General features: G+C 37.2%; 1 protein-coding gene across 2 annotated transcripts in view; it reads left to right on the plus strand.

Annotated features, from left to right (window-relative positions):
• Window positions 1-24,172, plus strand: part of ZWILCH (zwilch kinetochore protein) — a gene marked incomplete at both ends in the record, with an annotated part of 35,336 nt that overhangs the window by 2,198 nt on the left and 8,966 nt on the right. Inside the window, 13 exons of one of the 2 annotated variants that reach the window (XM_084240839.1) lie at window positions 955-1,006; window positions 3,606-3,701; window positions 7,657-7,775; window positions 9,657-9,856; window positions 10,607-10,677; window positions 10,998-11,153; window positions 12,618-12,689; window positions 16,779-16,872; window positions 17,391-17,440; window positions 18,644-18,749; window positions 19,267-19,346; window positions 21,949-22,105; window positions 22,618-22,646. In XM_084240839.1, coding sequence (XP_084096965.1) covers window positions 955-1,006; window positions 3,606-3,701; window positions 7,657-7,775; window positions 9,657-9,856; window positions 10,607-10,677; window positions 10,998-11,153; window positions 12,618-12,689; window positions 16,779-16,872; window positions 17,391-17,440; window positions 18,644-18,749; window positions 19,267-19,346; window positions 21,949-22,105; window positions 22,618-22,646 — 1,282 coding nt within the window. Of the gene's footprint in view, window positions 1-924; window positions 1,007-3,605; window positions 3,702-7,656; window positions 7,776-9,656; window positions 9,857-10,606; window positions 10,678-10,997; window positions 11,154-12,617; window positions 12,690-16,778; window positions 16,873-17,390; window positions 17,441-18,643; window positions 18,750-19,266; window positions 19,347-21,948; window positions 22,106-22,617; window positions 22,647-24,172 lie in introns of both variants that reach the window. The other variant, XM_084240840.1, reaches the window with a different exon arrangement.

The raw sequence follows: 24,172 nt of genomic DNA on the forward strand, positions 1-24,172 counted from the left end.
CATTTTTCTTTCAAAAAATGATGTCCCGAAACAATTTTAATGGATTCCTTCAGGACTCTGAAGATTCATTTTCAGAGTTTATATCCGACTGAAGGACATTTTATTAATAGTATGTTAATGGTTTATAGTTTACTTGCTTTGGGATCACTATTTTAAATTTTTTAAGTAATATTCTCAAGTTTAGTAATTACGTTTGTAGTTTCTGTCATCAAATTTACTAGTTTTTAGTAACAACTCATAAAAATACCAGGAGAATAGATCCTTCCATTTTAGCCATAGAAATCTAAGACCTGGATACCTTAAATAGCTTCTCCACTGATTCAGTAGCAGGTCAGAGGCCAGTAATTTTTACTTCCCAACAGTCACGGGGTAAATTATATTTTAATAGCAACTGCTGGTGTGTTTGAAAAGATATAAGTAGATGTCCTGCTGCCTCTTAGAAGCAATTAACACAATTGTGGGTAGCAGTCTGTTAATCTCGACCATATCTCTTTTGTCTTTTATTATTATTATTATTTATGCATATAAGAGCTGGGGTACAGGCCAGAGCTGCAAGGGGTGAGAGGATTCCCCAGAGACAGTGGGGAACAGAACAGGCAGACTGACTGAAATACACTGCTGCAACGGGAGAGACAGGAGAGGTCTCCTGCACCATGTGGGTTGCTCCCTGGCCAGCGGGGATTGAACTCATGCTGCAGAGGCTGCATATTGCTTCATAATGCGGTGCTTAACCCCTTGCACCACCAGGGAGGCCCTCTTTTTTCTTTTTACCCTTATATGCTTTTTCTGTTTTTTTTTTTTTTTTTCCTTTATCCCACTAAATCTTAAGGTTGCCATGAATGCTTTGTCTTTTGCTTTTCACACTGGTGTCTACAGAGATAAAGTGGTGACTAATTGGTGCATTTAAATGACAGAATGCTATAGCTCAATTTTTTTACTTGTTCTGCATTTCAGGGAACTTAATGAAGAAAAGAAAGGAATCTATAAAGACCCTTTTATCTATGAGGTATTTATACTTTATTTGATTTTTAAATTAAACTCAAGAATTCTAAAGTGAATTTTTGTTTTAAAGATTTATTTTTTATTTATACAATAGCTGGGGTACAGGCCAGAGGCATGGGAGGGTGCGAGGATTCACCAGAGACAGAGCAGGAAGCAGAACAGGCAGACTGACTGAAATACACTGCTGAGGGGAACAGCGTGCAAGACAGGAGAGGTCTGCCTCGCGGTGTGGGAATCTCCCTGGCTGTCGGGGAATCAAACCTGCACTAGAGAGGCTGTGGACAGCTTCACAGTGCACTGCGCTCTGCGCCAAACCTGCTGCGCCACCGGGGAGACCCTAAAGTTGTGAATTTTTTTAAGCTAGCTTTATTGAAGTTAATTTACATAAAATAAAACGTCACTTTTCTAGAGTGCAGTTCAGTAAGTTTTGTGCATTTGTAAAAATTCATTCAGTTGTTTAAACCATCCCCATAATCAAGATATGGAACATTTCTATCGTCTCAAAAAAAATCTCATATTCTTTTATAATCAACCCTTTACCCTACTCCTGGTTCCTGGCAATCACCAATTTGTTTTCTATCTCTGTTTTCTGTCTTTTCCTTTGTAGAATGTCATGTAAAATCTATGGTATGTAACTTTTTGGGTCTGGTTTCAGTCAGTAGTATAATGCATTTGAGTTTCACCTATGTTGTTACGTGATCCCTAATTCGTTCTTTTTTTATTTCTGAATAGTATTCCATTTTATGGATATGCTACAGTTTGGGTATCTATTCACCAGTTGATGGACATTTGGATTATTGCCAGATCTTGAATAATACTGCTATAAACATGAATTTATTAAGCATCTAATAGATACCAAGTGTTCTATAGGTAAACGCCCCATAGTTGGGAAGATAAACCCACATTCATAAAATAATTAGCAAAATAAAATTATATACTAAAAGTCAAGCTGTGGAGAATAGGTATAAATGATAAAGATTAGTACTAGTGTCTATAAAATACAGAAAAAGTTATTATAAATCAATATGCAAAAAGGCAAACATAACAGAATAAGCAAAGTATACAAATAAGAGGTCACAGGGAAAAAAATACAAATATAGTTATCTCTCACTGTCTGAATTTTTTCTAACCTAAACTCAAAAACTAGGTATATCCAGGTAAATTTGGATAGCAATTTGCCTATCTGAATTCTTGTCTCTTGATAACCCATATTCATTTCCTAGGGTTGCCCTAGCAGAGTACCACATACTGGTTTATTTAAACTTTGAGAAATTCTTTCACACTTTTGGATACTGGAGTCAAGATGAGCTAAGCTCCCACTGAAGGCTCTAAGAAAGAATTCTTAAAGGAGGGATTGGGGTAAAAATAAGGTGGGGGTGCAATTGTATGGGAAATATAAAAATAAAAAAATTAAAAAAAAAATTCTTCCTGTCGTCTCCCAACTCTTCATGATTTCCAGCAGTCCTTGCTGTTTATTAGCCTGTGGAGATAGCACTCTAATCTCTGCCTCCATGGACACATGACATCTTCCTGTGTGTCTAAGTCTATTCTCTAAATTTCTGTCTAATAAGCATCAATTGTTTATTACAACAAATGACTTGAAACTACCCACATGTCGAGCATGATGAAATTAGTTTTATGATAGTAGAGCCATTGTATTAGATAGCCAAAGAACATTTAATAGTGTGGAAAGAAGTTCATGATATAAAACTATTAGAAATATTTTTATTAAGCAAAATGCTATATATAGTTATCTAAATGACAGATACATTTGAATTTAAATAGATTTAATGCCTAGAAAAAAATCTGGCATATAAGATATATACCAGCCAGACTTACAACAATAAGGATTATCCTGGGTTACAAAATTAAAGGTGAGTTTCAAAAAAATCTCTTCTAGGGCCTCCGTGTTGGTGCAGGCAGTTGAACGTGGCTCTGTGAAGCTGTCCGCAGCCTCTGCAGTGCTGGTTCAAGCCCCGCCGGCCGCAGAGATAACCACATGGCACGGCAGACCTCTCCTGTCTCTCCTGCTGTTCCCCTCAGCAGTGTATTTCAGTCAATCTGCCTGTTCTGTTCCCCACTCTGTCTCTGGTGAATCCTTTCACCCTCCTGCACATCTGGCCTGTACCCCGGTTCTTGTTTAAATAAATCTTTAAAAAAAATTATTATAAAAAAATCTTCTCGCCAATTTACTTTCATACTTTCTGCAATAAACATGCAGTTCCTATAGGCTGATATATTAAAGTTCTAACTTCATAGTACAATTAGAAGAAATGATATTTAGCAAAGTGCTAATTTTATGATGCATAACAATAGATATAAGTATAGGCAGAAAATGTCAGTGTGATCCTAATTGAAAGAAGATTTTACAAGGCAGTGTACACTTTAGATTAGCCTTGAAGCATATATAGATACAAGATATAGGAAGTAGAATTTCTGAATGTGAAAACAACATGAGCAACGAACACATGAACTTTCTTAAAACATATTCAAATTCCTTTTTCTAGTTATTTGCATAGAACTGGTCTTTGTGTTTTTAAATGTTTGTACAAATATATATGTCGGCATATATAACATTGTTTGACCTTACCTATTTTTAATAGGCTGATGTCCAAGTGCAGTTGCTCAGCAAAGGCCAGCCAAACCCTTTGAAAAATGTTCTCGATGAAAATGACATAGTATTTATTGTGGAAAAAGTGGTAAGTAATGCTTGGGCTTTGCGGTTACTTATTTCTTAATAGCCAAACTTGGTTTATTGGGAATAATCTCAAATGCACACATTTTAAAAATCAACATTTACAGGGAAAGTGGACTGTACTTTGTTTAGGTTTAAGTGCAATAGAAATATGTGAATATTTCTACAATAGAAATATGTGAATCAGGGCCTCCCCGGTGGCGCAAGGGGTTAAGACGTGACCTATGAAGCTATCCGCAGCCAGGGAGCTACCCACATGGCGCAGCAGACCTCTCCTGACTCGCCTGCTGCTCCCCTTAGCAGTGTATTTCAGTAGATCTGCCTGTTCTGCTTCCCATTCTGTCTCCGGTGAATCTTCTCACCCCCCGCAGCTCTGGCCTGCATCCCAGCTCTTGTATGCATAAATAAATAAATCTTAAAAAAAAATATGTGAATCATATATGTAAATAAAATTCCCTGTCCTTTTAAAACATACCATCCTGTAACTGCTATTCCCTGGCAACCACTGATCTCTTTCTCACCATAGTTTTGTCTTTTTAAGATAATGGATGGAACCATTCAGTGTGTAACCTTTCCACTTAACATGATGCTTTTGAAATTTATTAAGCTTGTGTGCTTATTAATGGTTCTTTTTAATTGCTGAGGAGTATCCCATGGTATAGATATACCACAATTTATTCATTCACCCTTTGAAGGGTGTTTGGATTGTTTTCAGTCTTTAATAATCATGAATAGAGCTACTGTGATCATTTGTGTACAGATTTTTGTATGAGCATATGTTTTGTAACTAACTAGGAGTAGGGATTGCTGGGTCTGAAATTAGGATTAATAATGGTTTTATTTAATACTCTAACAAATTTAACATCATTTCAGTAGCTACTTAATACAGAAATATTGAGCTATTTGAAGTTCTTTTTTCCATACTACATCTTCCAAATCTAGTGTGTTTTACATTTATGTCAGTTAGGTCTTGCTAGATTTCAAGTGCTCAATAGCCATATGTGGCGAGTGGCTACTATACTGAACACCATACAAGTAGCTATGACTAATGAAGTTCTACTTTAACTTTGGACTGTTAAATGTAACAAGAGGGGACTTCTTAATTTTTCTATCACTTTATAATTGCAAACTTAAGCCTTTGTGTTTTAATTATAGTAACTATTTTGGTGAACAATTATCGTGACTTTTACTGGGTTTATTGAGTGATGGTAATTATATTATCCAGTTGCTTTAGGGCCAGGACCTATTCATTTGATTTCATTGTTTCCTGAAGTAGGTAGGGGTAAGTGCACCCCTTTTATAAAGATTCCTCACTCTTATTGATAGATGAATAGACTTCTCTTTATTTTATATATACAAATACAAAAACTCCATCCTGAGAAGGGGAGCTACTTTATTTGTCTTACATTAATGGAAGGGTGTTATTACTGCTTATTTATCATGTGCAGATGCTTAGAAAATAATTATAGGTGAATTATGTGGTTGAATGTAGACTTTTGTTATGAGAAGAAGGGGAAATGTATGTAGAGCAAAAGGTGGAAAAATTAAGATGGGTAGATAAAGATGAGATATCTTGGGGAAAAATATAAGCAGGGGAGGCACCTCCCTGGTGGTGCAGGACTTTAAGTCTCAGTGCTATCACCAGCCACTGCAGTATGACTTTAATACCCAGCCAGGGAGCTAAACCACTTGATGCAGCAGACTGCTTCTGTCTCCTGCTGCTCCCCTTAGCACCTGTATTTCGGTAGATCCTCCTGTTCTGCAGCACTCTGTCTCAGGTGAATCCTCTCACCCCCTGCACCTCTGGCCTATACCCCAGGTTTTGTATGCATAAATATATAAAAATAAATCTTTTTTTAAAAAGGATAAGCAGAGGGGATTTATGAAAATGTGGGTTAGTGAGAATGCAGCTTGGACTTGAAAAGAGTTATCTGGAATGCAGTGAGGCTCTGGCATTTTTGAATGGAGAACAATTAAAATTACTTTAGTTTTACAAAGATTAGTAGAACTTAAAGCATGAAGCTTCCATAGTTGAGTATTGAAAAGTAAACAGAGGGGCAAAAAAATTGACATTTCACGAGTATCTCTAATTTTGGGAACTGTTCCAAAAGCCGGATCTGGAAAGGGAGTGAAATTTGGAATCTGCTTAAAGACAGTGGAAACATCTATGTCTGAGATCTATTAAATGATTAGAGTATTTACTGCCAGAAAAGCTTAATGGAGAAGAAATTGAGTTTAGATCACCTCGATTCAGATGCTGTGGCTTTGCCACTTAGTCAGAACTCTGACTCTAGTCAAGTTATTTAGCCTTGAGTTAGAAATAATAAAGAAAAAAAAAGTAGATATACACAATGGAATATTACTCAGCAATCAAAAAAGATAAACTCATGCAATTTGCAGCAACATGGATGGAGCTGGAAGGGATCATGCTCAGTCAAATAAGCCAGAAAGAAAAAGAAAAAAAAAGGATGGTCTCAGTCATAGCAGGAATTTAGAGAACCTAAATAAGGGATCAGGAAAAAGACTAATTATAATAAAGTAAAAATCAAAATCAACAAGCAACTATAAACCAGAAACACTACAGGAGGGTGAGTGGGGAAGAAGGGAGTAAGATCACAACAAGGGTGGTGGGAATTGTATGGGGGCTATAACCAAGATGAAAATGCATCCATTGTATAAAAATGAAAAATGATGTAAAAAATGTATATAAAAAATTTTAAAAGATTTAAAAAATTTTAAAAAGTAGAAAGAACTTGTCTAAATAACAAGTTTATGTAGTATAAATAATAGTATGTCTACCTAAGTTATACTAGTATAACAGGGTTAATAATAGTACCTATCTCAGATATTTTATGAAGAATAGAAAAAAGCTGGGCATCCCTGGTGGCGCAGGCAGTGCTGGTTTGATCACCGCCAGCCTTGGAGCAACCCACATGGCTAACAGACCTCTCCTGTCTCACTCACTGCTCCCCTCAGCAGTGTGTTTCATCAGTCTGCCTGTTCTGTTCCCCACTCTGTCTCTGGTGAATCCTCTCACCCTCCTGCGCATCTGGACTGTACCCCGGTTCTTGTATAAATGAAAATAAATCTTTAAAAAAAAAAAAAGAATAGAAAAAAACTTAGAATAGTAGCTGTAACACCATTTAGATTAAGAAATATTAACTTTTTTTTTTAAAAGATTTATTTATTTATGCATACAAGAGCTGGGGTATAGGCCAGAGGTATGGAGGGTGAGAGGATTCACCAGAGACAGAGTGGGGAACAGAACAGGCAGACTGACTGAAGTACACTGCTGAGGGGAGCAGCGGGTGAGTCAGGAGAGGTCTGCTGTGCCATATGGGTTGCTCCCTGCCTGGCCTGGAATAGAATTCGTGCTGCAATGGCTGCAGCTTGCTTCATAGGTTGCATCTTAACCCCTGTGCCACCAGGGAGGCCCCAAGAAGTATTAACTCTTACTATTATTGTTATTGGCTAGATCGTTATTTAACTACTTTGTAAGCACATAGATATGGAACTTTTGTAACACAAAAGCTGATAGCCCTAAGAGCAGTAGAGATTTAAGACATAAGGGCTGTAGAGCTATGGTCATAGCCTGTAAAGAATGCTTGAGTTCAAGGAGTAAAAACCTGTCAGCAAAACCTGGGAGTGTCCTATGGTTCTTTGGTAATTTATCTTGAGGTCATCATTTTGTGCATATTGAGGTACTTCATTTTCCTAATGACATCAGATGCTTCCTTTATCAATAGTAGCATACATTGGTATCTTTTTAAAGGACAGTGGAAATGCTTCCTATGGCAAGATTTGTTGGCACCAGACTGGTTTGTAGCGATGATTCTTGTCACAATTCAGTCATTTGGGCTTAAGGATTCAGAAATCAGGACATTAAGGTCTCACACATGAATAGTTGACTATCTTAAGTGCTCTTTATCTGGTTAAATAATTTTAAAACATTTTGAAAGCCATTAGAAAAGGAAGAAGCAAGTCATATTGAAGAACTACAATCTGAAGAAACTGCTATTTCTGATTTTTCTACTGGTGAGAATGTTGGACCACTTCCTTTACCAGTTGGGAGAGCAAGGTAAGGTTTTTTGTGGCATATGAGTAGGAGTAGGGGTAGTGATGGCAGGTATTTTTATAAACATTGGGAAAGATACATATATAACCCAAAGATTTCCCTCCCCCCAGATGTGTGTACCCGACTCTCTAAGGATAGCTCTACTTGCATGTCCCACATGTATCCAAACATGACCTGGGAAGCTGTGGTGATGATCTTCCCTCTCTCTGCTCCCCTATACCATTTATTGGTATTGCTTCTTAGTAGTTTTCCTTGTGTCTCATCTGGCTCCCCTCCGGTCTTTCTTCCTCACTGCCACCAGAGTGATCTTTGTAAAATGAAAGCATGATTGTGACATTAAGTAGTTCTTGTTGCCTCGTGATAAACTCCAGATTCTTTATGAGTAACACACAGGAGCATTTTTTGTCTAGTCTAGTGGTACCATGTGCAGTGATACTTTTTGGTTGTTACAATGACTAAGGGAGCTATTGGCCTGGTCCATGGATAGTAAACGTTCTGTACTGTTTAGGGCTCTCCTGCACTAAAAGGAATTATCCCACCTTCATACCTGTACTGCCCCCAGTTAGGATCCCTGCTGTCTTTGTCTGCCTTCCCCTGCTTGCCTAATGCATTTCCTTCTGTCCCGTTATCCTCACTGCCCCCTCTGCCACCTCCAAAACCAAAAAATTCTTGCTGTCAAGTAGTTCTGGAGAATATGATTATATAAATAACATTAGAAAATAACAGCTATAATAACTTCACAAAGTGACTATTCCTCATGATGGTTTTGTTTGCTATGTAGAAGCTTTAAAATTGTTTTATGTACTTACATGAATTACTTTTCTTTCATGGCTTCTTGATTTTAAGTTATATTTTGCCTTTTTTCTTTTCTCTACAATGTAAGCATTATTTTTTTGTTTTACTCCAGCCAGTGTTTGTTTGGATTGATTCGTATGCTTAACATTTCTTTGCTCTCTATTTCTTATTGCATTACAGACTGTCCTTCTGGGATTATTATATTTTCTTATTGAAGTACAGTCCCTTAGAAATTCCTTTCCTGAACATCTGTTGGGAATAAATTTAGTTTTACATGGCTTTGAAAAAAAAAAAGTAAGCCACATTCTGGGATAACTAATTTTGATATACTTTCAAACTTACAGAACAGATACTTGAAAAGTACAAGAACTTCTGTATATCCTTAACCCAGATTCCCAATTGTTTACAGTTCCTGGGTCTGCTTTGTCCTTCTCTTACTCTCCCTCCACCTCCCCATTGCCCCAAACATGTAATATACATATATCTCACACAATTTTTTTAATGAAATATTGACAGTATATTGGAGCCATTGTGCCTCTTTATCTCTAAATATTTCACTGTACATTTCCTAAGAGCAAGTGCATTCTCTTATATAACCACAGAACACTGATCAAAATCTGGAAACTTAACACTGTTTCAATCCTGTTGTCTAATTCCCACCTCATATTCAAGTTTCCTTAAATATCCCAATGACTAATGACTAAAGCATCTTTTTATGTTTTTGACTCCTGCTTCTTTCTCTTTCCCACCCCCCAGCTTTATTGAAATATAATTGACATGTCCCATTCATTTCTTTAGCTTAATCTCACAACCCACTTCTACTCCCATAGGATTTCTACCCTTACCCTGTTGTTCTCCAGCTTATAGTAGCTCTGATCCTTTCATACTCTGACTTTTCTGGTGCATGTATCTTGATCTGCCTGATGTGCTCTCTCCTACCTACTGGGTGAAATATTTATGTGCATATTATGTGCCACATAATTTCCAGGTTTTTGTTTCTAGGAGGTATTTTATATCTTTGGGAAAGAAAACTCTTGAACGGATAGACAGTCTCTCCCTATAATTTATTCTTTCTGCTCTTGTTTTCAGACAGTTAATTGGACTTTATACCATAGCTCACAATCCTAATATGACCCATTTGAAGATTAATCGGCCAGTTACTGTCCTTCCTCCCCTTTGGGTAAGGTGTGATGCTTCAGATCCTGAAGATACCTGTTGGCTAGGAGCTGAGCTTATTACAACAAATAATAGCGTTACAGGAATTGTCTTATATGTGGTCAGCTGTAAAGGTAAGAGCGCACTCTTTTACATTTATGGATATATGTATGTGTATTTATTTGTTATGGTTTTTACTGAAAATTGATAATTTTTAAGAGAGAAGTGCATGCAGTAGAAATTGTATTAGCTACTGTGAATCTATTCTAGTGTGTTACTTACAGAATGTAGGAGATGTTTTGGGAACACCAGAAACATCTGCAAAAGACTGGAGTTTATGGCTCTTATATTTGGGGTGCTGGGGGTTGGTGAGAGGATTCACCAGACACAGAGTGGGGAACGGAAGAGGCAGACTGACCGAAATACACTGCTGAGGGGAGCAGCCGGTAAGACAGGAGAGGTCTGCTGTGCCATGTGGGTTGCTCCCTGGCCGGCTGGGGATCGAACTCTTGCTTCAGAGGCTGCAGATTGCTTCATAGTGCTGTGCTTAACCCCTTGTGTCACCAGGGAGGCCCTATTTGGGTTATATTTGATTTATATGTGTGTGTTGTTGGAAATTTTCTGGAGGACAAAATACTGACTCTAATGATAATATAACTCTAATCTTATGGGAATTTAGTTGTATTTATAGGCATTTAACAAATATTAACTTTTATTCCACTTCCATTGTTTCATAAACATTTCATTCAGCTAAAGTTTAATTTTGGCTATTATTAGTGTTAAGTTGTGATATCCTTTGCATTTTAGGAATTTCAGTTTTCTAGCTCTAACAATGTAATTTTGAGTTGTACCTCTGATTTTTTTCTTCCTTTCATGTTCTATAGCTGACAAAAATTATTCTGTAAATCTTGAAGAATTAAAAAATTCACACAAGAATAGGCATCACTCATCTACTGTAAGTATTTCCTTTTTACTAATATCTATTTTTTGATTTTTATCAGCCTTCTAGCTAAAGGATATTTTCACTCTAAATGTGATTAAATATTTTTCTATAGTATCACGATCTTTGTATTTATTTTCATATCAGCTAATGACTAAAAATGTATTCCTTTTTTCCTTTTAGCCAATCCTTGTGATTAAAAATAATTGTCTGATTTTCCATTTTGTGATAAAAGTATGGTACTTTTTTTCTTTTGGGAAAATAAGCAAAGCAGTTTGGGTGATAGGCCTTTGACTTGTGAATGCATGGTTACGGTCCGCTGGTGCTCTCTTCAGGTAGCAGCCAAGGGCTTTGCTCAGTATGAGCTCTTTAAGTCCACTGCCTTAGACGAGACTGTTGCCGCATCACAGACTGTGATCACTTTGGATATTGCCTGGAGTGCTGTGGACGAGATTCTTCAAATTCCTCCACTTTCTTCAACTGCAACTCTGGTAGGAGCCAAGCCTTTTTTCTGTTGAATTTATACATTATGGGTTTACTTTAAACTTGCTAATTGCTGGAGCTGTGGGCCTCCAGTCCCAGCCCTTGCTGCACAGCTGATGATCAGGGACTGATCTGCCTAATCTGTCAGTTGCCCACAGAACTGCAATTATGTAATTTATGTAACTTAAGAAATTTCCAGTGGTTAATAAATTCTCTTGAGTTGGAACTCAGTTAAAAATCTCAGTGACTTGTCTCTGCTATTCTTAAAAGAGTGCAGATATTGGCACACATCAGAATCCTTAATAGTATAAATCCTTTCACCCTCTATTTACATTTCTGGGACTCTGTCTTCCAAAATTAATCAGAATTGGACCTCCCCTGTTGGTGCTGGCGCTTGAGCACAGCACTGTGAAGCTGTCCACAGCCTCAGCAGCGCCAGTTTGATCCCGGCCAGCTGGCATGAGTCTCACATGGTGCGGCAGACCTCTCCTGCCTCGCCTGCTTCTCCCTTGAGCAGTGTATTTCGTCAGTCTGCCTGTTCTGTTCCCTGCTCTGTCTCTGGTGAATCCTCTCACCCTCCCGTGCATCTGGCCTGTACCCCGGTTCTTGTATAAATAAATCTTTAAAAAAATTAATCAGAATTGCAAAAAAAAAAAGTAAAAAGATATTCAATGCAGTGATACAGCTGTGTTTTCAAAATATTAAAAATAAAACTTGAGCATTCTTTAGGGAAATGATTGAAGTAGATTTCCATGATGCAATAAATATGCATTCTTCAAAGTAATGTATTAAGAGACTTTAAAATAATAAGAAATGTTTATTAAGCAAACAAAAGGAAAAAGTAGAAAATTGTATTTAGAGTAAGATATCAACTATATTTTTAAAAAATGTGTACACAGAAACCTGTATAGTATTAATAGAGATTTCTTCAGCATAATTATGGATAATTATATTTTTAATGGTTTTTTTCCCCCAAATAAGTAATACACAGGCATTTACTTTTTTCTTCATTCTTTCACCTCCTCTGGTTTTCACCTCCTCTATTTAAGATCTTAGGGTTGTCAAACTTTGACCTGTAGGTTAGACAACATACTATTGATTTAGATAGGAATCTAGTAAACATTTATTATTTATTAGATGTTTTATTTTTAGTGTGTGGTTATACTACATTTGTTGTTGAGTCTTAAGATATATTTCTTCTACTTGTCCTCTTGGAAATTCAATGGGAAGGGGCAGGATGTCATGCAAGGCAGGCAGTTCCACATAGGTACAATTGTGGTATATAGAGAGGATGTAGTCACTGATATGGTATGGGAAGAATCTAGGTGTCTCTAGATAAGATGTATCAGTTCATCAGTGTTTCATGAAATAAATTTTCTAATGTATGGATAGTTTAAAATGCAAATAACTATGACTCATGTGTTGAGAAGATGGGAATACCAATGAAAACTAACTTTGAGAACTTTTTTTAGAATATTAAAGTGGAATCGGGAGAATCCAGAGGTCCTTTGAATCATCTTCACAGAGAACTAAAATTTCTTCTCGTGAGTATCTTTCTGGAATTTGTAACTTAAATCTTAAGTTTTCATAAAAGTTTGCTAACATCATTTAGCTATTTAGTTTTATGTTCTTCAAAATTTGTTCCAAATATGTATTCATTAAGATACTCATGGCAATTTGAGCATTTTAATTATCTGAAAGTTGCCCTTAAAATTAAAGGGAGTACTAGTTAGTTAATAGCTATGGTATTCTGCCTTCTCAACTGAAGTGTTTGATTTTTTATTCATATGATGGGTTATCTTTCCAGGCGGGTCAGCGGCCAGTTTACTCCTCATTCATGTATATTGTGCTTGTTAATAACTGGGGTTTTGATTGATGCTAAAGAGTATTAATTACCATGTGTTCAAGAATTTTATGTTTCAGTAATTTCAGCTCTGCTTTAAGTTGAGTCCTACGGGGGTGCCTCATTTTAATGCAGTAGAAATCCCAAATATCTAAACTTGGCATACAAAACAGTCATATCCAGTCACTGCCCTACTTTTTCCTTATTTATTAAATATTTTTATTGGATTGTAAATTACATCCCATAAAATCAATTCATTTTACATGTACAATTCAGTGGTTTTTAACATATGTATAGAGGGCCTCCCCTGGTGGCACAGAGGTTGAGCGCTGGGTTGCAAGGCTGCCTGCAGCCTCTGCAGCACCAGTTCGATCCCCAGTCACCGGCGAGGGTCCCACAAAAAAAAAAACCAAACAAACAAACATATGTATAGAGTTGTACATTTTACTTTTAGAACATTTCCTGAGTCCAAAAAGAAATACATTAGCCATTTTACTTTTAGAACATTTCCTGAGTCCAAAAAGAAATACATTAGTGGTCACCTCCCACGCCACCAACCTCTGCCTGAATAGCATTCCGTTGTATAGATATACCACATTTTGTTTAACCTTTTGATGTACTGCCAAACTGCTGCTTTTCCAAAATGACTGCAGAATTTTACATTCCTACCAGCTGTGTATGAGTTTGCAAATCTCTCCATATTTTTACCAACCCTTGACATGGCCTGTTTTGTGGTTTGTTTGTTTTTTTGTTTTTGTTTTCGTTTTTGTTTTTTGGATCATCCTACTGGGGATGAAGTGGTACCTCATTATGGTTTTGATATGCGTTTTCTGATCTCATGGTTAACGACCCTGAATATGCACTCATGTTCTCATTGGCTCCTATTTATTTCTTTAGCTTAATCACATTGTTCTACTTCCACTCCATTGAACTGCCTAACCCACACCATGTTGATACTGTTGCACTTTGTCACTTTTTGTGTATGTGTTGGTCTGCCCAGTGTGTGTTTCACCCACCTCTCTGTTGGGTGAGTTCTTTGTGACATCTTTGCCTGGGGTGATTGCTTTGATCACCCAGAATGGCATATAGCCCTGTGTTTTGTGCTGCTGTAAAACTACACACATCTCTTATCAGAGTGTTTATCACACACAGTAATTTACTTAACACTTTTCCCTACTAGACTTGAGTTTTGTGCCTTCAGCCGTAGCTTAGTATCAAGCATTTTTAATACTTTCCATTATTATTATCATTATTATTATTATTATTATTATTCTGCTACTACTACTACCCTGTTTGTAAAATATTGGGCGCTTGTTCCTACTTTCCTCACCTTCTTTCTTGAAATATCCTCTTTCAGGTGCCTTATTGTGGGCTGCCATCATACCTCTGCCCTGAAGTCTCTGTCTTCTCTCTACATCCTGGCAGAGAGCTTATCATTTCTGTGGATTCACTACTTCCTTAATGAGGGGACTTCAGACTCCCATGTTTAAGCTGATACCAGTTCCCATCTTTCCCACTTCCCATTACTTCCCATTTGAATAGAGTGTGGTTGCCTCAAACTCAGTATGTCCAAAATGAAACTTGAAAGCTCCAACTTATAAACTGCTCCCATTTCTCTCTGTGGTTCCACCATTTCTTCGCAGGCTAGAAATCTTATATTTTACTTTAGTATGAACTACTGCTACCATATCACTTATTACCACCACTGTCTGCCAAGTATGTGGTGCTAGATGTTGTGGTTATTTTGCCTGAGGTATCAGCAACTGGTAAGTGGAAGAGCTGGTTTAAATAAACATCTGTCTGACTTGAAAGTCCATGCTTTGTTATAATCTCCCTTATAAATAATTCATAGAATCTTAGATGTGCATATGGCCATAGTCCCTCCAAGTTCAACCCTTTGTATTTTTGTAATAGATAGGATTTTTTTCTTTTATTCCACACCCTCCTCCCTCCTGCTCCCCACCACATCCATGGAATAAACTTTTCTTTTTTTCCTTTGAACATTCTATCATTGTGTCCATCTTAATAGAAGCTCTTATCAGCTCCCTCCTAGGCTGCTATAATGATCACTCATTGTTTCTCAGCAAGGACACTGTTGGCACTTTGATTTAGAATCACTCTTCATGGTTTGGCACCACTGTACACATTGCAGGATGTTAAGCATTTTTTACCCCTTCCAAATTAATGCTTAAAGGCTCCTGTACCCCTAGCCATTGTGACTCCAAATAGCATCTGTTTCTGGTAGTGGAAGATGATAAATTTCTATTGAAAATCATTGTCTGGTCTTACTGAGTTTAGTTTAATAAATAGCACATGAGGATCACTTATTGTATATTGTGCAAAAGAAATATATGGGGGAAAAAAGGAAAAAAATTGTGCTCTACCTTTCCTTAGAATCCATCCTGGGTATTTCTGATAAGAATTGTTGTCTACATCATCGTGTTATTTTCCAACCCCCAAAATCAACAGTAGCTGTTGTTTTTCCATGTGAAATAAAATATTTTCAAGTTTTAAGATTAGTTTTCTGTCTAGCTTCTGTTACCTCTAATATTTTCCACCTTTCTCTAGGTGTTTTTCCACCTTGGTTGGAATCATCCCATTTTCTTCATCTTAGTCCATCTCCTTCTCTGTGTAGCCAGTGCTTCTCACAGTTGAAGTGAGCTGATGTTTCACATTATTCTCTTTGCTATTCCAGCAGTGTACTCTTCTCCTTAATTTGATTTAGATATGTATGTATTGGCATTCACATTTACATTATTTTTATATGTAAACGTACACATTTATTTTTATATGTAAACTTGCATTCATTTTCATGTTTGGTGTTCCCTGCTTATTGCATTGTTATTGGTTCTTCTTGACCAGAATTGCAGGCATTTTCAGGGCACCTGTGGACATGGCATCATAGTATAGAACAGCATCTTTGTGTCAGACACCTGATGTAGTCCTGGCACTATCAGTTACTAATCATGTGACCCTGATTACTTAACTTCTCTTTTTTTTTAAGATTTATTTTATTTATTTATGCATACAAGAGCTGGGGTGCAGGCCAGAGGTGGGGGGGAGTGAGGGGATTCACTCGAGATAGAGTGGGGAGCAGAACAGGCGAATCTACTGAAATACACTGCTGAGAGGAGCAGCAGGTGAGACAGGAGAGGTCTGCTGCACCATATGTGGGTTAGCTGCCTGGCTTGGGATCGAATTCATGCTGCAGTGACTGCAGATACCTGGATAGTGCTGAGACTTGACCTCTTGCACCACGAGGGAGGCCCTACTTAACCATTCTTAACCTCAATAAAATGGGTACAATAGTAATATCTGCCTCATAGGATTTTTGTGAAGATTAAATAACATGGACTATGTAAAACACTTAGAATAGGTCCTGGCTTATAGTTAAACATGCAATAAGTATTGTAATGACTAATATTATTATTATTATTTTTTTAAGATTTATTTATTTATTTATACAAGAACCGGAGTACAGGCCAGATTCTCGGGAGGGTGAGAGGATTCAGAGATACAGCAGGGAACAGAACAGGCAGACTGATGACATACACTGCTCAGGGAGCAGCGGGCGCGTCAGGAGAGGTCTGCCATGCCATGTGGGACCTTCAGCGGCCGGCTGGCCAGCTGGGATCAAACCAGCGCTGCAGAGGCTGTGGACAGCTTCACAGCGCTGCGCTCAACCACCTGCACCACCAAGGGAGGCCTGACTAATATTATTATTAAACATACATCATTTTTTACTGTGTAAGTTTTTTGCTTTGTGTGTTTGTTTTTTAATCTCCCATAGGTTTTGGCTGATGGTTTGAGGACTGGTGTAACTGAATGGCCTGAGCCTCTGGAAGCAAAATCTGCTGTTGAACTTGTGCAGGAATTTCTAAATGGTGTTTGTTTTTGTAATTTGTTTATTATTTATTTTACTTAATTGAGAACTTCTACTTGGCTATATTTAAATATGTCTTTTAAGACTTGGTATTCTTTTTGAGTAGAATATATTTAAAGCTGTGAGTTCCATTATGACCAGAGAGACAGCTCTCATTTTGAATGCTAATGGTAAAGGTCTAAGTAATTTTAAGATTTTATATTGAATTTAAAATTTTTATACCACAACTATTTATAGAAGTGGGATGGAATGTAACCTTCACGCACCAATTGTGTGCCTGACGATTTGTGTCAGGGGCTTTCACTATACCACAGTTCATCCTCATACCTCTGCCTGATGGATGTGTGTTATGACCTCTATTGAAGAGTTAAATCATTTCTAAAATCCCTGGTTCTACTTCTGCTGTCCTCACTTATCATTTGAAGATGGGATTAGGTTGGGAAATTAGTAGGATGGAAATAATTAGAATGAAAAGAGAAAAATAAAATCCAGAAGTAATAAATGTTTACCATTTTCTAGACTTAAATAAGCTGGATGGATTTGGTGATTCTACAAAAAAAGACACAGAGGTGAGTGCTTACTGTCAGTTACAAATATACATTGAAATTGCTTTTAAAATTTGGTTGTACAGTTATCTTTCATGTTGTGCCATGTCAAATGGGTCTGGTACATTTTTGCATTTTTGAAGGTGATTTTTTGTTGATCTTTAATGTCCACCCTGGTGATTGTTTTCCTTAAGAGTTGATACTTTTAGGGCCTCCCCAGTGGCACAGCTGTTGAGTGCTGGGCTGCGAAGCTGGCCGCAGCCTTTGCAGCACGGGTTCAATTCCCAGCCTCCGGGGAGGTCCCACATGGCGTGCAGACCTCTCCTGCCGTGCCCGCTGCTCCCTCAGCAGTGTACTTCAGTCCTTCTGCCTGTTCTGCTCCCCGCTCTGGCTCTGGTGAATTCTCTCTCCTTCCCGCACTTCTCACTGTACCCAGTGCTTGTATAAATAAATAAATCTTTATAAAAAAAAAAAGAGTTGATTTTTTTTTTATTTTTATTTTTTAAAGATTTATTTATTTTTATACAAGAATTGGGGTATAAGCCAGAGATGCACGGGGGGCGGGTGAGATGATTCACCAGAGACAGAGTGGGGAATAGAACAGGCAGACGAACCGAAGTACACTGCTGAGGGGAGCAGCGGGCGAGACAGGAGAGATCTGCCCCACCATGTGGGTTTCTCCCTGGCCAGCCGGGAATCGAACTTGTGCTGCAGTGGCTGCGGATTTCTTTATAGGTTGCGTCTTACCCCTGTGCCACTAGGGAGGCCCAAGAGTTGATATTTTTAAAGAGAACTAACATGTATGTATTACTAACTGCTCAACTACAGAAAAATAGAAAAGAGTGTGTCAATATATCATAAGGTGTTGTGACTACAGTAAGCTAATATGCTATGAGATGTCCATGCATGGTATTATTAACTTAAGCTAAATAGGTTGTCACTTGACAAATAGGAAAATTTAGACAGGTAATTTAATTAAATGTTTTTACATGAAAAGCTGAATGCTTTTAGGCATCACAGTTAAAAAACAATTTAAGGGCCTTAGTTTTTCATTGCCTATTGATTTGATGGATGAAGTTGTAGAAAATTCACATATTTCTTTTTATGTATTCATAGATCCACCTTTCTTGGAGTAGCATTTGAAAACTTACTGTCCTGAAACTATTTTACTTATTTTTTTTTAATAACTTGAATGTTCTCTGATGCTTTTTCCCCCCCTCCCCCTAGATAGTGAAGCATGACAGTGTTGCAGTTGATCGTTCCATTGAGTATCTTTTCACAGTACGGGGTGATCTCGATTTTGCTGAGCAGCTGTGGTCCAAAATGAGCAGTAGTAGGTGTCATGATATTAAAATAAAGTTTTTGCTATTACTCTTAGGTTTATTTCAAGGCTTTCAGAAATAATACAAAGTGTACCATTATATGAAAATCTAGTTTATCAAATTCATTTCTCATAATGCATTGGAACAGTCTACTCAAGATTTTACTAAGACAGTGCAATTCATGTAATCTGTGCTTTACTCTTATTTTAAATGTAAGACTTATGTGGTTTTTATGCCATATTCATGTGAACAAAACATACACCTTAGTGAAATTATAATTACTAGAAAAAAAGGAAAAGCTGTTCCTTAATCTTTTACAGGTTTGTTTTGTGGCAGTGAGTTTTGTTTTTCCCTTTAAAGCCTTACGTTTTGGGGTTTTTTTTTTTTGTTTTTTCTTTAATTTCTTTTCTCCTTCCCTCATCCATAAAGTAGAGATACTTGTCTTTTATTTATTTGTGTATCCTTAAGATAAATGACATATTTGATCTCAGAAGTACCTTGAAAATAATGTTGGACTTGTTTTCCAAGGTGTGACTTCATATCAAGACTTGGTGAAGTGTTTTACGTTAACCATACAGAGTCTACAACATGGTGATGTACAGCCATGGGTAAGTTTAGTATTGTGTGATAGAACTTTTGTTTTCTCAGCAGCATAGCATGGTGGTTAAGGAGCCAGACTGCCTGAGGTTTAGTTCCAACCCTACTACTTGCCAACTATGGAAATTTGGGAAGATTCCTTTAATTCTTTGTTACCCAGTTTCCTCATCTGTAAAGTGAGGGTAGGCTGAGTGTCTTCCTCTGTTGTTTTAGGGTTAAATAATTTAATTCATTTAAAGTACCTAACATCTATCTTATAGATAAATGCTCTGTATTTCTAAGTTATTAGTAGTATTGCTACTGTTGCTATGATTATTTTCATGTAGTACTGATGAGAATATAAATTGGAACTCTCTAAAAAGCAATTTTGATAATGGATTGAGATCTTCACAAAAGTAGCATGCCCTTTGAGTCAGTAATTCTTCTGAGGATCCACACTAAGCTAATACACAGAAATATGTATCAAGATTTCACATAATAGAATTGTCATCACACCCTCAGATATAGTAGCAACAAATTGTAAATGATCTAAATTACCACTCTTAAATAGAATAACTAAGTAAATGATATGGCCACATAACAGATGTAATAGTTGCCAAAAATGCTGACAGATGATATGGAGAAATGCTTATAATATTCAGTAAAAAGAAAGGAGTGTATGTTACTATATTAAAAAAAAAAAAATTGGAGAAAAAAACCTGGAAACAAACTGTTAAAGCAGTCATCTCTGGTGTTAGGATTACAAATGAGTTTTTCTGGGCCTCCCTGGTGGCTCAAGGGGTTAAGATGCAGCACTATGAAGCTATCTGCAGTCACTGCAGCACGAGTTTCAATCCCTGGCCAGGGAGGTGACCCACATGCCATAGCAGACCTCTCCTGTCTCACCCACAGCTCCCCTCAGCAGTGTATTTCAGTACATCTGCCTTTTCTGTTCCCCACTCTCTCTCTGGTGAATCCTCTCACCCACCGCATCTCTGGCTTGCACCCCAGCTCTTGTAGGAGTAATTAAAAAAAATTTTAAAAAACCCACAAATATTTTCTAACTGCATTATACCTTCCTGCACTTTGTAGATTTTCGACAATGAATTTGTATTTTTAAATAAAAGAAAAAGCTAATTATCACCAAACTACAGAGAAGATCCCTCATTTAGTAGTAATCATCTTAAATAATGTGACTGCTAATTCATGACTGTAAAACTTAGACACTTTACTAGGTATGAACAGAGCTGTACACTCCAGGGCAAAAGCATGCAAACTGATTGGGCAGTAGTGATACTAAGCACTTTAGGCTTTGCTAGCAAACTTTTCTCATGAGAGTTTCTGGGTTCGTGAGACATTTATAAGTATATCCTTACTATGTGCAATGAGTGCCAACCATGTGAACTAGTTTTTATTTTAAAAAACATGCATCCCGGGCCTCCCCAGTGGCGCAGCGGTTGAGCGCTGGGTTGCAAAGCTGCCCGCAGCCTCTGCGGCACCGGTTCGATCCCGGGCTGCTCCCCAGCCACTGGAGGAGGGTCCCACATGGCGCGCAGACCTCTCCTGCCGCCCGCTGCTCCCCTCAGCAGTGTACTTCGGTCCTTCTGCCTGCTCTGCTCCCCGCTCTGGCTCTGGTGAATTCTCTCACCCTCCCGCGCTTCTGACTGTACCCAGTGCTTATATAAACAAACAAACAAATAAATAAATAAATGAAAATGCATGCCTCTTTAAAAAAAAAAAACATGCATCCCTCAGCCTTACTCTGGGGGCTTTTGCTGTTAAGCACCCTGGCATTACCTGAGGGTACAGGAAAAACAGTCATCTCTCCCCAGGGAGCCTTTTTTCCCTTGTGGCCTACAAACAGGGCTGACAGCTCAGGTGCCACCTGGCATTTCCCTTCTGTCAGTACACACAGCTGTGGAGGTGTCTGCAGACCTCTCCATCCTCTGTGAGGGAGGCTTTAGAAGGCCAAGAACAGTGCTTCTTTGGGATGTCAACCTTATTAAAGCCCTGCAAAATCCGCCCCCCCCCAAAAAAAAAGGCAAAACATTATGATAAAATTAAAGGTAATAGTAATGAGAAAATATCAAATATTTTATTATGTTCAAAATCAGTTGTTTAACATTTGGAACACATGTTAAATGTGCAAGTTCACAACTCTAATTTTAAATGATAAAGTTGATTGTTGGGTATTATAACCAATAAGGAGTTCCATGTGAGTGACACATTCATAGACCACAGAGAGAGGAGAGTTTTCCTTCAGCAGTTGATTTTCAGTGTAGATGAAGATGTTCAATTTTCAAAAACATGTCCAATAGCAGGAGAAAAATCATTCCTAGTTGTAAAGCTGCAATGGTCCAACTCTGCCTTTTCTTCAGTGGAATTTTATCTAAGGATGATAAGCTTAAACCCTTCGTAGTTGCTTTGGACTTAAGCAAATGATGTAGCAATGACACTTTCAGAAACTGACATGTTTGTAACTTAGGAACTTTCATTAAAACAATGTATGGTTTCAAGAGACTAAAAATGTAAGCTTATAATTTTGAACTTGTTAGTAATACAATTTGCTTCTCTTTTGTTTATTGGGTTATTTGTACTTATATTCATGGTTTTATAAAATTTCTTGATTTCTAGCTCCATAGTGGGAGTAACAGTTTACTAAGTAAGCTCATTCATCAGTCTTATCATGGAACCATGGACACTGTGTCTCTCTGTGGGACTATTCCAGTTCAGATGCTTTTGGAAATTGGTTTGGACAAACTAAAGAAAGATTATATTAGTTTTTTCATAGGTAAGTCCCTCTTCCAGTTCACAAAGGTAAAAAGTACATCAGAGTTGTCAGCCATAGGTATCCTTATATTTTATCTTTTACTTGTCTCTAGTTATTTATGGTTCTGTCTTTTCTTGGTTCCACTGTGAGATAAGCACTTCTGTTCTCTGGGCCTTTGTTTTCCCTTTGATAAAAGATAATAGATTTTGTTTGTATTTAGTTCAAACATTTTGAGATTCCATGGGGTTAGTATAGGGGAAAAAAAAAACCTCTTTTATGAGATGCTGTTTTAATACCCAGTGCTTGGTGGTTTTTATTAGGAGCAAGCTGTGATGATTTTTAGAATAAATACTAGTATTTATTTTTAGCGTAATATGCCCCCAAATTTGGCCTTTTGTGAGGAACTATTTAGCTTATACATCTATTATAAAATTTTTCCCTCTTATACATGAAGTATAAAATTTTTTTCCTAGACTCCTCAACCAAGATAAGTATTTAAAGCTTATTATCATGTGTGTATTTTTTCTTCATAGGTCAGGAACTTGCCTCTTTGAATCATTTGGTAAGTTTACTTTTTATTCTAAGTAGTATTTCTTTTATTCAGTCATTCTGCATATAGGTATTAAGTGCCTAAATGTTTGGTATGCTGTGTCCTGGGTCTTAGGAAATAGGTAAACAAGATTGTCAATGTCCTTAATTATGACAACCTTGTAAGATAGACAGAAAAGTAGCCATTCTATTTCTCATTCTCTATAAATTTATGGTACTGACATATAGTTGTATTTTGCTCAAGCAAATATACATTTCCTCAAACAATATTGTTCCATTATAAGTTGATGAGACAAAAAAGATCCTGATGTTATTCAGAAGACCAGGTTTTGTTTTGTGTTATATCTGGTTTCACTTAAAGTTGGTCTCCAAGAACCATTGATGGTATTAAATGAGAACTTACTGTACTACCACAACTTTCATTTATCCAAAGTGGTTGGGGAATGCCTTTCTTAGTAGACCCTGTATAGGAATATTTGCTTTATAGTCTCTTGATTCATTTCTATTGCACACTAAGGGATTATCTTCCAAGTAATTTATGATGCTCTTTAATTTATTTATTTATTTTGAAAGATTTCCATTTTATTTTTTTAAGATTTTTTATTTATTTATACAAGAGCTGGAGTATAGGCCAGAGGTGTGGGAGGGTGAGAGGATTCACCAGAGACGGAGCCGAGATCAGAAACAGGCAGACTTACCGAAAGCACTGCTAAGGGGAGCGGGTGAGACAGGAGAGGTCTGCCGTGCCATGTGGGTATCTCCCTGGCTGGCCGGGAATTGAACCCATGCTGTAGAGGCTGCAGACAGCCTCACAACGCAGTGCTCAACCCGCTGCACCACTTGGGAGGCCCTAATATATTGATTTAAAAGACACATTTGGGCTTCAGGGTTATGATTAGGTGCTTTAGGATTAGAAGATTGAACAACATCTGTATTGACCCTTGACTTTCATTGGAAGATCTTTTAGAAAACAAATCTTTAGTATCAAAAGGTTTGTTATTTGTCTTTTATAAAAATACAAGATAGATTTTCTAAATTCCTGCTGAGTGAGACCATCCAGTATTTTTCTTTTTCTTTCTGACTTATTTCGCTGAGCATGATCCCTTCCAGCTCCATCCATGTTGCTGCAAACTGCATGTGTTTATCTTTTTTGATTGCTGAGTAATATTCCATGGTGTATATGTACCGCATAGATAACCAAAATGAAAATGCATACATTGTGCAAAGATGAAAAAAGATCTAAGAATTATATAAAATAAAATATTTAAATTAAAAAAAAGAAAAAAATACCTAGAAACCCCCCCCCCCAAAAAATACAAGATAGAAATACTCTTTGTCTATTATGATAGAATTCCACTGGATTTTTTAGTAAGTGGATATATTTTTAGTAAAAATGTGCCGTAGCAGGAAAAAAATACGTACATGTATTTGCTTTGCTGTTTCTATACCGTTTTCAAAAACTTAATAATTACTGAAAATTAGACAGTAGGGTAAATACACCCTAATCTCATCAAACAAATCTGAGTGCTCCCATTTTTA

The sequence above is a fragment of the Talpa europaea genome (genome assembly GCF_964194135.1).
Source record: "Talpa europaea genome assembly, chromosome: 8".
Classification (NCBI taxonomy): domain Eukaryota; kingdom Metazoa; phylum Chordata; class Mammalia; order Eulipotyphla; family Talpidae; genus Talpa; species Talpa europaea.